Genomic DNA, 17,648 nt, shown 5'->3' with positions numbered 1-17,648 from the left:
AGGGTTGAGCTTACTGTTTGATGCAAGTTCGTAGAATTCTTAGTAGTAGTAACGTCAATGTGATATTTGAGATGAAATTAGTCCAGAAAGCACATTATAAAGAACGAAGGTGATGTTGTTCGTGCTCCTTCCCCCACAATGTGTGGGATGCGATAGTTGCCCTAATCGGGTAAGCCGTGCCTGACTGCCCAGGTCAGGTAAGCCCCTCCATTGCACTTTCGACATGGTACGTAATGAGCGCAACACTTGAACTGAAAGGAACATGCGTGGAAAGTGCGTACACTAGCTAGCGATGCGCTTCAGTATACCAGGCGAATATGACGACACTATTACTGCAACTCTCACGCAAAACATCCATCAAACTTCACGCCGTTCACAGACTCAAGAACAAGCATATCGAGTAAAGAAACTCATAACTTCTATCTAACACCTCACTAATCCTCTCACCCAGTCCACCCAACCAGTCTCCCATCAAGGTCTAGAGAGACAACCCGGGCCTGCACTCCCAGATCATCCTCTTTCCCATCTGTTCGAAACCAGCCAGCTGGACCAGGCATTCCTGTATCATCACATCTCCATCTCATAAACTCGTGAAAAACTCCCTCCACTCCAATTTTGAACTGATATTCGTACACAGAGAGAGAAAAAGAAGAAAAAAAGAGCCCAGGGCATAAACCATCAATCACTACTCTTCTTCTCATCTACCAAATGCTCATTCCTTCACCCCTCACCTGAAAGGGTATAGTTCATATCCCGGTACACACATACACGCCCCTTCCTGCGCCTGCAATGCAAAGAAGATCGTAATATGTAATCATCGAAAAAGCGATATTCGTGAGGTAAAGAGGCCGTTCGTTCGTTGTTTGTGACAGCGAGCGGGGTAAGTTTAGGCGAAGCCAAAGTACTCGCCACCAGCTGTCATGGCGGTGTAAAGGGCCTTGCGAAGATCTTCGTACGTCTCGTACTCAGGGAGGTCGAGTTCTGTCAGATTTGTTAGTATTGGGTTGAGACAAAGGGTAGGGGGTATAGCTTACGGTTGAAGCAAGTATGGCTAGATGGCAGACGATCCTTGCTGCCGTAATCGCGGTGGATGTTGAACTTGGAGAAGCCGTTCATACCCTCGAGCTCCTTGAAACCATTGAGCGGCACCTTACTTGTACCAGTGACGAATTGAAGCAGCTTGGCTTGCTCTTCCTTCTCGAACGTTCGGACAGCGCGCCAGAACCACTGGATCTGTGGCGAGGCAGCTGTGTAGTTGTGGTACTCGGTGTTGTTCTTCCAGTCATCCACATTGATGTCAGGCAGACCGGAAATGAGAAGTTCGAGCTCCTGTTCGCTAAAGATGGAGACGAGCTCCGCCGGAACGATATCGTGGAAGCCCTTGAGGAAGTTCTCGAGCTGCTCTTGGACGGCGCCTACAAGACGGTGTTCAGTGATGAGGCGGACGTACTCGTGCTTGTTATCTTCGGTAACGGGAATGTTACGGCCGTTTTCGATGAGGTCGACGGTTTGCATCTCTCCAAAGGCTTCGACCTCAACTGAGAAGGTTTCCGTTATAATATCCGTGATCTCGTTGTGAATCATCCATTCCAAGGACTTGTAGTACTCAAGGTCAAGCGTCTCCATATCCTTGAGACTGACCTGCTTGCCCATGATCTGCTTGTAGACCGCTCGGCTGAAATGGCAGTCGAGGACGCGGCCTTCGTAAAGTGCTTTGCCAATGATGCGACCAATGAATTTGAAGAACATCAGATGCTCAGGGTTGATCGAACTAAGGCGATTGGGGTGGAATGTCGTGCGGTCGGAAGCGACAGGTACAAAGAGAGCGTAGTCGGCGTTGAACATCTGTCGTGAGATGGACTGGAACCACTCGCGGGTAACACCACCAGCGTCAACACCTTCCTCACCGTGGAAGCGGATGCTGAGCTTGCCGAACTTCATCTCATCGGCAGACTTGAAGTACAGCGACTTGAAAGAGTCTAGGAAGACTTGGTCTCGACGAACAGAGAGCTGGAGAGGCTGGTGTTGTTGTCGGTCGCCACCTCGCGAATGAAGCTTTCGGTTGAAGTAGTTGCGCTTGTTGTCGAACTCTAGCACCTTGGAATTTTTCACAAGTAGGGAGAAAGTTCCGCTCATCAACTTGGGGTTCTGGCGTACAAGATCGTTGAGAATCTTGCGGTGCTCTTCAGTGAAGTTGAAGAACAGGTTCTCCATCCTGCTCTCAGGTGGCGGACTAGACAAAGCGAACTCCTTGGGAAGCATCTTGGACAGAGGCATGTCCTTGAGTGTGGTGTTCTTGCAAACAACCATCAGACTCTCAATCAGCGGAAGCAGCGTAGTAGCAATGTTGAGCATGTTGCCGCGCTGGCGGATGACAGTGAGACATTCGCTGAGCTTTTCCCATAGTGGCGCGAAAGCAGAATCCTCGTATAGGGTCAAGAGGATGTCTTCCTTCTGAGCGGGCTCAAGTGCCTCTGCAGCGGCCTCAGGCTTGTCCTTGCTATCGCGCGACGGGTCGAAGAGGTAGTCGAGCGCCGTCAAGGCCCTCAGCAGCTTGGTTTGGTCGGAGCTTGCTGGGGAGAACTTGGCAAGAGCGATGCCTTGGACGTCAGTAGGCGAACTTGCCTTTGAAACTTGAACCGTCAAGCTTGCAAGATCCTGAAGTGTTGAGCTAGCAAGATCCTTGGCAATACCAAGCAATTCTTGACCGAAGATCTCTTTGGCACCTGGGATGGGCGAGAGGTTGCTGATAACCGACAAAGTCTCCTGGAAGACCTTGCTGTTGCACTCCCGAGCAGCCAAAATCTTAGCGACGAGTCGAAGGTTGGCTTCAGGTACATCGGGTGGTGTGAGTGTACGGTGCTTCTTCTTGTCCTCTTCGGCCTTTGACTCGTCAGGCTTGGAAGTACTGCCCTCACCCTCAGTAGCGCTATCTGGCTGAGCAGCGTTCCCGGGAGCAGTCGTCATCTCCGTATCTTGACCATCTGGGCGTGCTTCCGTGGTTGTGGTATCAGCAGGCTCATTGTCAGTAGTCTGACCCTCCGCAGAGGCCTCTGCCTCCTTCTTTGCGTCTTCAGCAGCCTTCTCCTTCTCCTTCTTGAGGACTTGAAGTGGTGCTGTGATGACCTTGAGCAGTGACGTCAATTGCTCCATGATGGTAGAACTCTCAACGATAAGCTTACGGTCCAGCAAGGTGAGGAGCGCATTGACTGGGTACTTATTCGCCTTGCTTTCCTTCGCCTTGCCCTTGCGGTTGGCACGATTCTTGAAACCGACGCCAGTCTCGTGCTCGGTCAGGAAGAACTGCCATACGGCAGGGTTTTTCTCAGTCAGCTGGGTAAGTGTGTTGAGACATTGCTGAACGACCATGAGTGGAGAGACATCGGCGTTGATCGATAGAGCACCATTCTTGCGGGAGATCTTCGGAGTCTTGTCTGCTGGCTGCTGAGGCTGCTTTGCTCGGATAGACAACTGAGCAAAGCTCTTTTCAACTGCATTCACATCGGCGCTACCGTCTTGAAGAATGGAGAGCAGGATGCTAATGACCTCGGCGCGGTTTTGACGGTTCTCGCAGACATAGCGAAGGATGGAGCTCAGGCTACCCTTGGCGCTGCCCTGTTGTGGGATGAACATGAGCCTTAGGAGCGTGGCAACGCCTGCCTTGTCAAGCATTTGAACGCAAGGACGCGTCTTCTTCTTCTGTGAAGGGTCGTCTGGCTGCGCGCGGCGATCACGTCTATAGCCGAAGTCGTTGAACTGGTGTAACCGGCGATCACCTCCCATTGCTCGAGCTTCCGCAGACATGTCAGGTGGAAGTTGGCGCAGAATGCTCTCATCGGTATCCATAAGTACAGCAGCTCGCAGATTGGGGTCCAGCGATGCGAAGAAGCTTGCAGGATCCATATCTTCTGCCTGTGGAGGGGCGGCGCCAGCACTGCTTTGGTCGCGACGGCGGCGCTCTTCCCGCTCTCGGCGTCGACGCTCTTGCGCCTCCTGTGCAAGCAACTCATCTCGGATCTCTGGAGGAAGAGCAGCCAAAAAGTCTGGGTTGATGTCTGTAGGTGCCTCACCTGCTGGACCTGCCTCCTCGGGCGCCGCCGGAGCTTGTGCTTGTGCCGGGGCTTGCGATTGTTGCTGCTCTTGTCGTCGCGCTTGAGCCCGTTGTTCGGCTCTACGTTCAGCTACCTGCTGCATCAAGACTTCCTCGCGCAGATCCTCGGGAAGAGCGTCTAGATACTCGGTGTCGATGCCCAAATCCGTAATGTCATACTCATGACCTCTAATCGTTGTTGTGACTCGCGGTGCTGGAGGCGCAGCAGGTTCCGCAGGCGCGGGCTCAGCCGCAGCGGAGGCGTCAGCGGGCGCTGACGAGGACTCTCCGATCTCAACGCCCTCCATGGCTTGCGCTTCAGGTGCAGTTTCGGCCTCAGTCTTTGGCTCGCTTTCTGCGGGTTCCTCTTGAGCTCGGCTCGCAGCCTCAGCAGCTTCACGTTCCTGTCGCTCACGATCCTCCTTCTCTTGTGCTTCGCGCTTCTCACGCTCTTCACGCTCCTTCTGCTCTTTCTGTTCCTGCTCTTCCTTGAGTTTGCGTGCGACCTCAGCCTGACGTTCCTCCAGTCGCTTCTTCGCCGCTTCCATGGCAGGAGGAACCATGACCTTCAGAATGGAGTTGACCACTCGCTGGCTCTTCTCTATCGCGCCAGGACCAAATAGGATCCGGGCTTCTTCCTGCCAGCGCTGGCTGGTGTACGCCTTGACGAATGATACCGCAGAATGTGGGTCTTCGCGAGCAGTGCGTGATGTGTACGACTCTCGCATGCGAGCAATATCGCGTCGCATCCCGCTATCGAAGGGTGGCATACCCATGGGATTGGCGAAAGAAAGGTGCAATGCGCCTCCGTGCTGGTGTATTGTCGGGCCAGTAGTAGAGCTCATAGCATTCAAAAGATTGCTGATGAACGAGACTGGGCTGTCAGATTGGCTGAAAACGCGGGGACCACGGCCTTCAATAGCATGAACCCAGTCGCTCTGGCCTTCGTTGCGCGGTAGACCATCTCGTCCAGCAGAGCGACCACCTCGCTGAAGCAAGGGGTTGATACCGTCGTCAGTAACACGAGGACCCGCACCTGGGCGATGCGAACGGTAAGCTGGTACAAGAATGCGATCGCCTGGCCCTGCGGGGAACATCCATGGGCTGAGGCGGTGGGTATGTCGAACAGCAGGGGCTTGAGCGTCTTCCCAGCTACCTCCCCAACCCATCTCGGGCATAGCATCGTCTTCATCCTCCATTCCAGGATCGTAGTGAATTTCTTCATCGTACTCCTCTTCTTCCTCGTCCATATCTAGTTGGGTTAGCGACCGTGACAAGCGTTCTATCCTATGAAGTAACGGACCTTCTTCCGCCATCTCGTCATCTAAGAAGTCTTCGAGATCTCCACCTTGTTGACGCATTTGTTCAAGAAGCTGAGGAGGATCAAGGACAAAGCCGAGCGCGCCAGGGCCCATGTTGCCTTCGCCGTTGGGACCACCTGGGAAGTCGTCCTGGTCATCGCTCCAGTCATCTTCTTGATCTTCAGCGAGACTGGCGTTTTCGTCATCACCAGTGACTTCCTCCATAGCATCCATGGCCTCATCCATGTCGTCCATATCGTCATCACCTCCATCGTCCATGTCATCCATGTCATCTTCGTCGTCATCCTCATCGTCTTCTGAATCATCATCAGAATTGTCGTCAGAATCGGAGCCCATTTGGTTGCCATCGTCGTCAACCTCGATCTCGACATCGATGTCGCCGGGGAGACCTTCGATAGGACCCATACCGTCAATGTCCATACCCATCTCCCCAAGGATCTCCTCATCGTCATCGGAAACAACATCGTCGTCACCGATATCAGCCTCGTCGTACTCCATATCATCCGCATAAGGATCGTCGTACATCATTTCCTCGCCCTCATCGTCTTCAGAGTCTTCGTCCGATTCCGAGTCACCAGTTTCGAACATGCCGAGCGTCGAGTTGCGGAACAGATCAGGCGTCTCTTCGCGTGTGTTATCAACGAGATCGTCGTCGGATGCTGTCGAGATCTCGTACTCGTCGGCGGAGTCTGGGGCTGAACCAGTATCATAGTGCATGCTCAGATCCATGGCTACGTAGCAAAGCCACTTCAAAGGCTTGAGAATGTACTTAACCACTCGCTTAGCATTTGGGAAGTTGAGATCAATGTCCGAAATCGCTGTTGTCAGGATGGTGACAAAGTTCTTCTCGTACATAATCTTGGCCATCTGCTTCAGGTTGGGTGTCAGATCGGCGTTCTGAGTAAGCATCTCTCCATTGGGACGCTGCGACACCATCCTACTAAAGATGTCGGCGATGCTCAACAGACGAGAGTACTTCATGTCGAGTGGTTCATCCGAAGCGTTGGCATCCTTGAACGCCTTCAGAGCATGCTCAAGGACGAACTTGCGTACGAAAAGCAGGTCTGGCTCAGTTTCTGTGTATGGCGACACTGGTACGTCAGTTTTCGGCAGAACGAACTCTCCCGTTTTGTTGCACAGTGAAACGATGACGTCGATGGCGCAGTTTGATGTCGCCAGCTTCTTCTTGAAAGCGAGGTCGCCTTCATGGCTCAAGCTACCAATGGGCACCACGTTGTTGAGAAGGTAGTTCAGGACACCGGATCGAGGCTTTGATGGTGTCACAGTGTAAGGGTCTGCCTTTCTGGAGAAGTTGATGAACTCAATCTTCGTGCGGTTGTAGCTCTGCAGAAGCTCAGCGAGACACTTCAAGATGAAGCAGCGGTAGATGTAAATTGGGTGTGCTTCAGCCTTGAACACAGGCTTCTCGGGCTTAGCAGACTCTGTAGGTGCGGCAGCTGGGGTCGCAGTGGCGGCGTCCGAGCTCGACTCTTTGCTTGCCTGTCCTTCAGTTGCACCCTCTGCGGGCTTCTCTGCGAGCTTCTCGGTAGGCTTAGCAGGTTCAGGCTTATCTTCAGCCTCCTTGTAGGCTAGCAACTCGCAGAGAAGGTAATGGATAACACCATCGGGGTTCTCAACTACAGGCACCTTGAGATCTGAAGTCTTTGTTCGCTCAAGGAACGGCTGCTTAGGCGCTTCGCTAGACTCCTTGGGTTTATCGGCCTCAGCAGTAACCTCTGAAGACTCAACGACACTTGTTGGCTCGGTTGGCCCAGTCGGAGGTGGACCGGTCTTCTTAAGAATAAGAGTCTGCGGTCGCTGATTAGGATCAAACCCTTTGAGTTGAAGCTTCTCGTTGGTGACTTCAACGAAGATCTCCGGCGCACGGATGGCTAGCGCGTACATCTGGCGAGTGTAGCCAGTAGTGTCTGTCTGCCTTCGGTCGCGCGACTCAAACATCTGCTGGATCTCGGTACGCATAATCTGTCGAATCATCTCGTCATCTTCAATCATGTGACGAAGCACAATCATGAAAGCGCTTCGAAGGCCCTCATTGGTGATACCAGCAAGCTGCTTTACCATGAGGAACAGACGTTGAACGTTGCGCTTCTCCGCAAGACGCGTGGCAATCTTACGCGTACGAGTAAGCATGGCTAGTACTCGTGTCACAGACAGAGCCAGCGACTCATCTTTGCCGATGCGAGGCAACATCTCGATGATTGCGTTGAAAAGCAGATCCTTCTCCTCGATACTGACGATAGGTTGCGGTAGATCGTCGACTGTGGTCTCTTCCTGGGACTCTTCTGTCGGCGGAGTCCATTGGACTTGATGCGGAAGTTGATCTTCAGCCAGTAGTCGTTCGACGATAAGCAAGACCTGACCAATCCAAGGTGATGAATCCTCTGGAGACTGATCTGGGAAGATTTTGATGAAGCCCAACAAGGTAGTGAAGTGTTCCTTCAGCTGTTCAACGATAACGTCGTAAAAATCCTTTTCTTGAAGCACCAACGCTAGGAGATGGGCCGAAGCTGCTATCTTCTTGCTCTGGGTTCGGAAGTCATCTTCACTCTGCAGCGACATGAGAGACTGCACAAGCATCATACCGATCTCGGCACGCATCTCGGGTGGGTCGGGCGCTTTTGAAACAGCGGCAATAATGAGATCTGCCAGCTCAAAGGTGACATCATCGTGCGAGTTGAGCATGTCGAGACATCGATCAACGAGGTTCTGGCGGAGCTTGGCTCGCTGCTCATCTAGCTGGTCTATGGCAACGAGCTGGGTCGAATTGCCGTTAGCCATCCGCTTCTGATAAGCGAGAGCGTCCTGGGGCGCGGATGCTTGACTTGACTGATCACCTGGTACAGGTGTAGTAGACGTAGGCGCATCTGGTTCTGCAGTCGAAGCGTCGGCGTCTTCCATATGGACAGACTGTGTCTCCGGGTGCTCAGAACCATCTTCATCCCGCGTTACTTCGCTCCCTGTCATGCTAGCGTCGTCTGGGTGCTCGGGAACCACCACTTCAGCTCGACTTGGTGAAGCGGATGGCGGGCCTCGCGCTTGGATCTCATACTGTGGTATAGGATTTCTTGACGCACTTGGACGGATTTGGTTCTTGCAATACTCCTCCGCCATGTTGAAGTTGTCGCAGCATCGATACAAGGCTTCTTCAGCAAGGCTCTCCTCGTATCCCTTGTCTTTCAAGCGCGGCAAGTGGTCTCCGTTTCGGGCAGTCCAAGGCTTGATTATGGGCTTGCTACGCTTTGGAATCTTGTCGATGCTCTTGTAAGCTCCATGCTCACCTTCGCACTCGAGAACAGATTTCAGTATGTTGACAGATGTCTTCACCAACGACGTAGTAGCCTTATCCATGAGATCAGAATTCCAGATCTTTTCCACAGGCACAATAACGGCGTAGCGTATCTCAACAAGAAACTGAGCAGTCAAGAAGTGATCAGCCCGCTCCCGATCGCGATCCGGCCGGGTTTGCATCGATGACGTCTGTGGCGACTCTGAGATGACTTTGAAGTTGATGATCTGGGAGAAGAAGGCCAGAATGATCTTGATGCCTCCGAGAGAGAGGTTGAGCACTCGCTTTGACTCCTCACTAGTATCATCTGCCTGCTTCTGGGTGATCTCAAGCGCCGATTCGTAGAACTGGTTGAGGATGTTCGCCAGAACATCGAATCCACCGAGGTTGCGGAAGGACACAAGCAACAGCGTCAACGCTTGCGATCGATCGAGGTTTACCTCCACGATAAGCTGTGACAGCGAAGTAAGAATGATGATCCAGTACGCATAGCGGTCCTCAATGATCTCTGATTCCTTGGGACCTTCGTACTCGAGCTGGTCAATGACTGCCTGGGCAAGCTGGTCTGACACGACCGTTGCACATTGCCTCTGGTAAGCCTCAAGACTGCGGCGGAATAAGAGTAGTTTGCCAAGCGACTGGAAGAACGGTGCGACTTCCATCGGTATCCTACTAAGCAAATTGCGGAGAGTTTGCGTGTTCTTGAATTGTGCACTGTTCTGGCTTGGAGCCGTGATCTCAGAAGCTGAGCCAGAGGCAGCAGCGTCTCCGTTGGCAGGTGGTTCGGTCGCACTGTTTCCAAGGCGGAACACGTTGTCGGCTTCATCGTTGCCGAAACCAGAACTGGTGATCCGCGTCTCCTTCTCCCATTCTGTGGGCATGTTGCGCTGGAGCAAAAGCTCTTCCCAAACACAGCTTCGATGCAGCTTTCCGAGACTGTCCACAAGACGTGCGTACATGTCCGCAAGATTGACTTGACTGGATACATTATGAGAGGAACGGGTGGTGTACATCTGGCTCTGGAAGGTCAAGGTCATGGCTCCGACGAGGGTATGGGCCGACACTAGTGCTTTGACGTATTGTGTACCTTGCTGCATGTGCTCTGGACTCTGGGAAGTGCCAGTGCTTGTGAAAGGTGCGAAGAAGGCTTGCTTGCCGGTGTGATCGAGGAGTGGTTGCAGGCGCTCCAATGCCACTTGTGTCCGCTTGATCAGAGAAGGCACAGCAATATGGGGCTTCTGCTCAACGAGTACCTGGACGACATGGCCAAATTGCTCGCACATGCTGCGATACTCGCTTGCTTTTGGGTCTAAGCAAGCGAGACTTGAAATGTCAAGGATAGAATCTACACCATCAAGCTCGACGTACGCAGCGCACATGGCGTGGTTTGAGAAGAACCCAGAGAGAAAACGACAGAGTACGCGGATGTACTGACCGGTGGTAGGGCCCTTGGTGCTGTCCTCAGTCTCGGTGATTTGACTGTAATCGACTGGTTCATTAGCAGTCTCATCAGCATCTTTCATCTCCACATCAGTGCTTGTGGTCCCTGATGCTTGAGCTGTACTTTGCTGCGAGCCTGATGCAGAAAGCGCTTGGCGGCCGCCTGCCACGGTGAGCTTTCCAGCAGCATCCTCAGTCCAAAGCTTGGCTCCTACACCTTCCTTCTCGGCCTTGTCGGCGCAAAGTTGGACCACACGCGCGATCAGCTCGCTTAGACAGGCAAGAACGCGTGCCTTGAGAGGCGGGTGATGGCGCACTAGCTCATCGAAAGAGTTTCCGATCAGGGTAGGCATCTCCGTATCAGCGTCAAGAGCTTTGATGTGAGCAGGGCTCTCGAAGATCTCGAAGAATCGCTGGAGGGCGGTCGATGACTGGAACAGCTTCATACCAGCTTCAGCCAAGCAGATACCGTCGAAAGCCGGGGGCAGGGTCGAGATGGCTTCAGCTACAGGCAAGATACCCTCGGCAAGTGGCTTTCCGCCCTCCCTAGGAGCGTATGTCGTTGGTGTTGAAGCACTGGGGTCATTGTTGGCTGCAGCCGTCGATTCTGAAGCAGGCTCTCCCGCGACTGTCTCCAAGAACGCATCGCTCAGACCTGCCTCGGCGATGACTTGGTAGCTAGTGGGTTCATTGTTGATGAAGCTGGTAAGGATCGTGACAGCCATGCTCCAAACAGTTGAGCCGAACGTCTTGGCGTTTGATAGCACAGTGCGCAAGCTGCTGAGCAGCTGTTGTGAGTCAAGCAAGTTTCGCATCAAACGATCGAAGTTTCCGCCTGTATGCGACATCATGTGGTTGAGGAACTTGAAAAGCCAGCGTAGACTCTGCTGGTGATAGAACGGAATTTGATAATCAGTAAGCTGAGTCTTGTACTCCTTGGGCATGCCCTTGTCCTCCTCTGCGAGCTTCTTGGAGGTGTCGACCTCGTATTGCATCAGATCAGCAATGATTTCGAGCCCCTTCGCGGCCACGAGGGCTGAGAAGGCGTCTCGCAGGTTGTACACAAAGGTATCAAGGAAGTTGAGAATCTTGGGGTGGTTGCGCTCTGCCTTTGCTGTACGCAGCTTGAGGACATCGACAAGAATTTCCAGGAGCCCAGCAGCCACCATCTGCTCACCAGTGCGTGTTTGAGACGTCGGCAGAGTGTTCAGCAGAGAGAACAAAGCGTCGCGCCACTCGTCCTCCTCGATATCATCCGGGTTACCAGTTTCCTCGCCAAGGCCAGCGACCAGCTTGCGCACAACGTAGAACAACACACCGTGATTGACGTTGACACTAAGAGCGGTGCAAACATCAGCCGCTTTAGACTTGTGCTTTGCAAGAGCCTCGAGCGCGCTCATGGTATATGTCTGCAGCTCCATCGAAATGCCAGTCTCGCCGTTTCCAGGCGGATGGACGAGCTCAGAGAGTTGGTAGGCAAGTTGCAACCGGCGTGGTTCGTCTGCATCTTGCTGACCCAGCTTGGCCATGAACTCCTTTTCGACGTGTACGTAACCGATGTTCGCAATGGACAGTAGACGGATGGCAACTGCACTGTCGCGCCCTGTGCGTCCCTCGTTGAACATCTTCGCGATGCGGAGCTTGTGCAGGAATTCGTAGTGCACCGTCTCCGGTAGACTTGCGAGTCCTTCCTTTATGAGGTCGTGTATGTCGGTCTTGTGTACCTTGTCCGCTGACAGCTGGAAAGTCTTGGGCCCGTTCGTTGTATTACTGGGTTGTCCGGGAGTGAAGGCAGGTGTGCTCGGCGAATCGGTAGCGGGTGCAGGCTGGGGCTGTCTCGGTGTTCGGTTGGGTCCCATGCTGGACGTCCTCCGTACGGGAGTCGGCGTGGTGGGCGCGGGTGCCTCTGTAGATGCCTGCTTGCCGCTCTCTGCTTCGGACGAGGGGGTGGGCTCATAGTACGAGATGAGGACGCCTCCGAACTCCTGCTTCATCGATGACTCGGACAGAGAGTACAGAGCGACTAGGTCGGACGGACTGACCTTATCAGTGCTGCCAGCGCGGTCCTTGCCCTTACCTGCTGGAGTGCCAAAGACAGGGACGGTTGTCGCGGGGCCCTTCGCGAATGGGCTAGCCAGCTTCTGGACCTTGTCGAGGTTGATGTTGTAGTGGCTGGAGAGAAGGGACGGGTGCAGGGTGGCCGGGGCCAAGCGCATGCGTGCAGCAGCATAGCGCTGAGCGAGGCGATGGCCTAGACGAAGCGTGGCCTTGAGGAGGGATGTGGAGGTCGTGTTTAGCAGCTTGTCCAGGCGCTCACTGCTGGAATACAGACTACGGTTCCCGCAGTTCTCCAAGAGCATCCGCGTGAAGTTGAGGATCTGCTCGACCAGCTCGCGATCGCCATCCCGGGATACGTGCAGGGTATCCAGGACGGCATCGGTCGTGGTTTGCTCGGAGCTGGTGCTTCCTTCCTCGGCATCGCCCTTGAGCAGCAGCCGGCGCTGGAAGGCCTGTGTCTGGGGACCGTCTACCAGGCCATATTCCTTGTTGAAGAGCTCGAGGATGTGGTCGAAGCGGTTCAGGGCGGGGATCCAGTGGTATGCGTCACCGCGGGGAAAGGGCCAGTGCCTGGGGAACGAGGCGAGATGTGCGGGCAGCTGGAACAGCGGTATTGACTCGGTCGCCTTCACAAAGTCTGCTATCATCGGCGACTACGCGCTGTGTTAGCAGTGGCGAGGGCGGGGAGCGCGGGGAGCTGCAGCTTACCAGAGTCGACTCATGTCGCGATGTAGCCTGTTTCTTGATCTTCATGTTTGCGCCGGGCGCTCGGAAGACGAAGCTTGCTCACATGCAAGCTCTATGAAGCCGATGTCTAGCGAGCAGTGGTTGCGTGTAGGCGGTCGGATAGCACGGCGCCGTGTCCGTGGCGTGAGAGGATGTCTAGAGGCAGGCTGCGATTGCCTTTACCGGAAGCGCAGAAACCCAAAGTGGCTGCGGCTTTAGTGGAGCGAAAAGCGGGGTCGTGATGATGTATGTCGTCGGTGGGTCTGCACACAAAAGCGGTCGCCGCGAAATGTTGCGATGGCTATAAGCGGGCGGGTTGGCGGCGGAGAGGCGTGGGTGGTGGGTTGCTGGTAGATTCCACGGTGCAGGCGTGGATCTTGGGCAGCTAGCTGGGGGCGTTGTGGCAGGGTGCAGGTGCCAGCCGTGAAATAGCGGGAGCCTCTGTGTCGGCAGGCGGGTGGTGGGTGAGGTGAAGGTGTTGTTGGAGCTCCAGCTACGAGCACCGCAAGTAGCAGTTTCCGCAATCATGGAGACGTGGTCCGTGCCCGCTGATCCAAGCTTAGAGCGTCACGAAAGCGACGCGCTGTCGTCACTCTCTCTGCAGACGGTGACGAGACAGAATCACGCTCGCGGTTGCGCGGGGCCTGTTGGGACATTCGTGGGTCTATCGATGATCGAATACACTGACATCCGTCGTCCCATATAATATCCGATAGCAGACATGTCACTATCTCACCACCGCAAGGCAGCGCCTACCTGGGTATGCAATCCGGAGACGTGATAACAATGTTATATATTACTCAACAGCGCTTCATCAATCATAACACGACCGTCGCCACAAGTTCCATACCATGTCTTGGTATCATCTACCAACCCCCCGTCCCACTCGCCGACTCCTCCCTCTCCCTCCCCTTCCCATCCACCAACCTAACCGTCTCCTCCAACACCAGCAAATCCCTCTCAATCATCTCCGCCCAGTTCTGAATATCCCCCACCTCATTCAACTTCTTCGTGCCGCCCTGAAGCAGTTTATCCCACTCGGCAGTCTGTTTCGCCAGCGCCGCCGTCTGCTTCGCTAGCTCCTTTTCCTGCTTTGCGATTGCCGCAGAGTTGGCGTGCAGGTCGGCGGTGCGCGTGCGCATCTCGTTGTCGACGGATGCGCCGACGCTGGCAAGGGATGCGGTGACGGCTGCGCGCGCTTCGGTTTGGCGGCGCTGGGCTTCTTCGGGCGTGGGTGGTGGGGAGGGCATGGTGGGCGTGTCGTGTTTGGTATTGTCAGAGAGACGATGTTTAAAGTATTTCGCGTTGGTAAGTAGTGTAGTAGTTCGTCTTGATATGGTAGAGGTAGGAGAGTGTATGTGCTCGAATGGTCCTCGCAGCTACTCTCCCAGCGAATGATCGTCTGCGAGCTACTGCGTAACTCCACCATGGTGGCAGACTACCTAGTCTCGCTTCGGCTCTTCTTGGTATGCTGCGTAACATGGTGATTGGCGATTTGCGTCTTCTGCCGGCGCCGTTGGAGGCCGCTTCTGGCTCACTGCGTGATGGTGTAACGGGGCTTGATGTGAATGGCCGGAGGATATGCTCAATCTATGGTTACGACTAGCATCAGGGCACTCCTTAATCCCGTACCTTTGTCTGCATCTTGTACACGTGTACAAGGCTAGTATGCGCGTCGTACGGCGTGACCATGGAATTCTACGACTGGGCGGCGGGGCGTCAGTTGTCGGCAGCAATTTGGTTTGATAGTACACTGGACGTTGCCTTAACACATATATTCTCTCGTCTTTGGGATGATAGGGTTGAACATGTATGTTCGTGTGCCTTTAGGCTCGTAGTATGATATGCGCTCGGTATTGATGTCATCTTTGTACCGTGAGCTTCTCATGCTGGAAGTTTGACAAACTCATGGTAAAGAGAATTCTGAAAGGGAAAAAGACGCAATGAAACTTCCACGCATCAAGAGTTGTCGCTTGTGTCGCCTCCTCGTCAGAATGGTGGCTGAAGCCTGAGTCGTTGCGGCGATTTATCAAAGCGGGGCAGTCAGCGGGGAGCATTCGGGGCAGTCGGGGCAAGCGACGGTGCCACAATCAACACCTTATCGTAACTTACCTATCTGGGACACAGTCTAGTTGACGATCAGCCGTAAGAGTCAACTCACACTCATTTTCTTCCCATCTTCCGGTTTCTTCGGATTGCTAATATTCATTATGGTATTTAATCAGGTGGGTATACACGCAAATGTGGGTGTGTCACCAAGAATGTGTTTAGGTCTGGTATGACCCATCGCTACCTAGGTATGATGCGCTCTCTTATCGCCAATTGCACAAAGACGTCACTCAGCACAAACGCAAGATGTCCAATATATCTGGGCCCAATCCAATCAAATTCGTAAGATAACACTACAATCCAAGAAGAAAAGATAAAAGAAAGTAAAGAAGGTCATAAAAAATCCCCCAAGTGATCCAGCCACACATGTATCCAGCCCCAAATCCCATCAAGTCAATCTCCTCATCAACTCTTAAGCCTCGATCTCCTGGGCAGCCTGCTTAATCGCCTCCTGCATCTCAGCGTCCATCTTTTCAGCCTGCCTCTGCGTCTCAGCGTCTACCTCAACAGCGTCCCTCTTCGCGTTCCTCGCCTTGATCTTCGCCTGCACACCCTTAATCTGCTGCACAAGGAAAGCCACGCCCTCATCCGCGCGGACACCATATGTCAAGTGCGCAGGCAGCACGCTCAGCGTACCGAGGCAAACAGCATCGCCAGGCTGGCAAATGATCTTGACCTTCTCCTTGGGGAAGTTAGGGATCTGGTCCCTGTCCTGCAGCTTCTGGGTGTCGCCGTAAGTGACGACACCGGCGATTTGCTGCATGACGGCGGGGTCGAGGCCTTCGATGGCGCGGTGGCAGACGGCTGCGCCTTGGGAGTAGCCTGAAGCGACGATGACGGAGTCGGGGCATTTCTGCGCCATGCTGTTGAGGGTGTCGGCCATCATGTTCTTGGAGCGTGTGTCGGTGCCGCCGGGGAGGACGTTGGTGCCGATGGAGGCGGCGTAGGGGATTCCCTCGGTCGCGACGGCGTCGGCTCCGAATTCTTTCTTGAGGCCGTTCGAGGTGGGCGGTCCGACGACTGTTCCCATGTTGCCGATCTCCGTGGAGCCACGGGCAAAGGCGAAGAGGACGTCTTTGCAGCCGCCGCGGCTGAACTCGCTCGAGCTGGATCCTGTGCCGCCGATTCCACCACCAAAGAGCTGGCGGCTCTCGACTTCGATGGGGCTGGCGGAAGCGAAGCCGGCAAGGGCGGCGATGAGGACGGATTTGGCGTACATGGTGTTGACTGGTGGATGGATAGGGGGAAGTGGGATGAAAGTTGAATCTGCTATTGACAAGAAGATAGAGAAGAAGCGAAAAAAGTAGGAGCGAATGTAAGCACCGGGCCTGTGAACTGTAGTGTTGATGACAGTGTTGACTGATGATGATCTCCAACTGAAGCCGGCGTCCTACCTTCTTATAATCCCAAGATGTTCGGCCAGGCATATGGCCAAGCTCAATCTACCCATGACGACGATCAAGTCGAGAAGACAGGGCATAGTGCCAGGCACCGCCAAGGTATCAGTGGGCTCATCGATGAAGTGGAAACAACCGGTAACTAAGATCGCAGCCGAGGAAGGTGTTCGTCGACTCGACACTGGATTGGCCAACTCTGCATCGGTGTATTGCAAGGACAACAAGCCCCAGTCATGCGACTGCTACCAAGTACTGCCAAGTAGGTTGAGTTCTCATGAGAGTCATGGTGGAGATGGGGTACGGAGGAATACCAGTCCCACTTCGAGCCTCCTCGACTCGAACAACCTGTACGGTCAACCACTCAGGACCTTCAGGTGATCCGACTGCCGAAAAAGCACTATCATCATTCATGCGCTTGGACTTTACTTTTTAGTCACCCCGGCTGATCTTGCTACAGGGCAGTGCCCCACGCGAGGATGTTCCTAGTGTGTCCGCAACGTGCCTGCCGTGCCTCGGTACGCTGTGAACTCTGCTGTGAATCATTGGCCATAGTGACGTCCGTCTCCGAGCTGTCAGTGTAGGAGGTTGAGCTGACAAGAAAACGGCTGTCTCGAAAAGGCGGAATGACTTCATCGCAAGCAATGCGAGGAAAACTCTCGACATAGGATGCGATTGGGCAGTCTGCGGATGGAGGTATTTCTGCATGATAATGCGGTTTTGCATATAGCAAAGTTCCTGTTCGTTGTCAAGAACGCTTCCAAACGCAAATAAGCTTTCGCATATTTGCTGCCGTTGCTGGTATAGGGCTGATCGACGTCACGGGAGCGTCCCGTTATGGACCGTGTGCTATTTTAAATTCGCCTGACGCTCTTAGCTGTTTCAACACCCAACGTGATACAAAAAGCAAGCGCACCAAAGATGGCCAAACGCTGGCAACGCCAACATCGCAACTTGACCGTTGTGAGCGGAATGCGCCGCACATGGAAGCCATGCCTTCTTGCCTTTGACTGCGACGTCTGGTGACGTTGAAAATCTTTTCGCAAAGGTACTCCAATAGATGGATGTTTCTGGTGTATGCGATGCTGGCAGACTGGGCATGTAAAACGAACTTCGCCTCCACCCACGGCAATCTGCTGTCAGGATGCTGCAGGCGATGTTGATGCAATGTGTCCAAAGGGTGCTAGCCATCGCAACACCCT

The 17,648-nt window shown here is 53.9% G+C and overlaps 3 protein-coding genes across 3 annotated transcripts; all 3 read right to left on the bottom strand.

The window, feature by feature from the left end:
• Window positions 1–886: 886 nt before the first annotated feature.
• On the bottom strand, window positions 887–12,970 carry J4E86_010648 (uncharacterized protein; the record flags this gene model as incomplete). The annotated part of the gene is made up of 3 exons (XM_051451144.1): window positions 887–981; window positions 1,035–12,870; window positions 12,926–12,970. The coding sequence occupies 3 exons, from the start codon at window positions 12,968–12,970 to the stop codon at window positions 887–889; spliced, it is 11,976 nt and encodes a 3,991-aa protein (XP_051297614.1).
• Window positions 12,971–13,809: 839 nt separating this feature from the next.
• J4E86_010647 (uncharacterized protein) lies at window positions 13,810–14,193 on the bottom strand (the record flags this gene model as incomplete). The annotated part of the gene is given in 2 exon segments (XM_051451143.1): window positions 13,810–13,870; window positions 13,889–14,193. 2 exon segments carry the CDS (start codon window positions 14,191–14,193, stop codon window positions 13,810–13,812), a joined length of 366 nt encoding a protein of 121 aa, XP_051297613.1.
• Window positions 14,194–15,464: 1,271 nt separating this feature from the next.
• Window positions 15,465–16,271, bottom strand: J4E86_010646 (uncharacterized protein; the record flags this gene model as incomplete). The annotated part of the gene is made up of 1 exon (XM_051451142.1): window positions 15,465–16,271. The coding sequence occupies one exon, from the start codon at window positions 16,269–16,271 to the stop codon at window positions 15,465–15,467; it is 807 nt and encodes a 268-aa protein (XP_051297612.1).
• Between the last annotated feature and the right edge of the window lie 1,377 nt (window positions 16,272–17,648).

The sequence above is a fragment of the Alternaria arbusti genome (genome assembly GCF_024043155.1).
Source record: "Alternaria arbusti strain BMP 1465 chromosome Unknown scaffold_24, whole genome shotgun sequence".
Lineage (NCBI taxonomy): Eukaryota > Fungi > Ascomycota > Dothideomycetes > Pleosporales > Pleosporaceae > Alternaria > Alternaria arbusti.
Note: the sequence above shows the minus strand (reverse complement) of the source record. Positions and strands in the feature narration are given on the sequence as shown.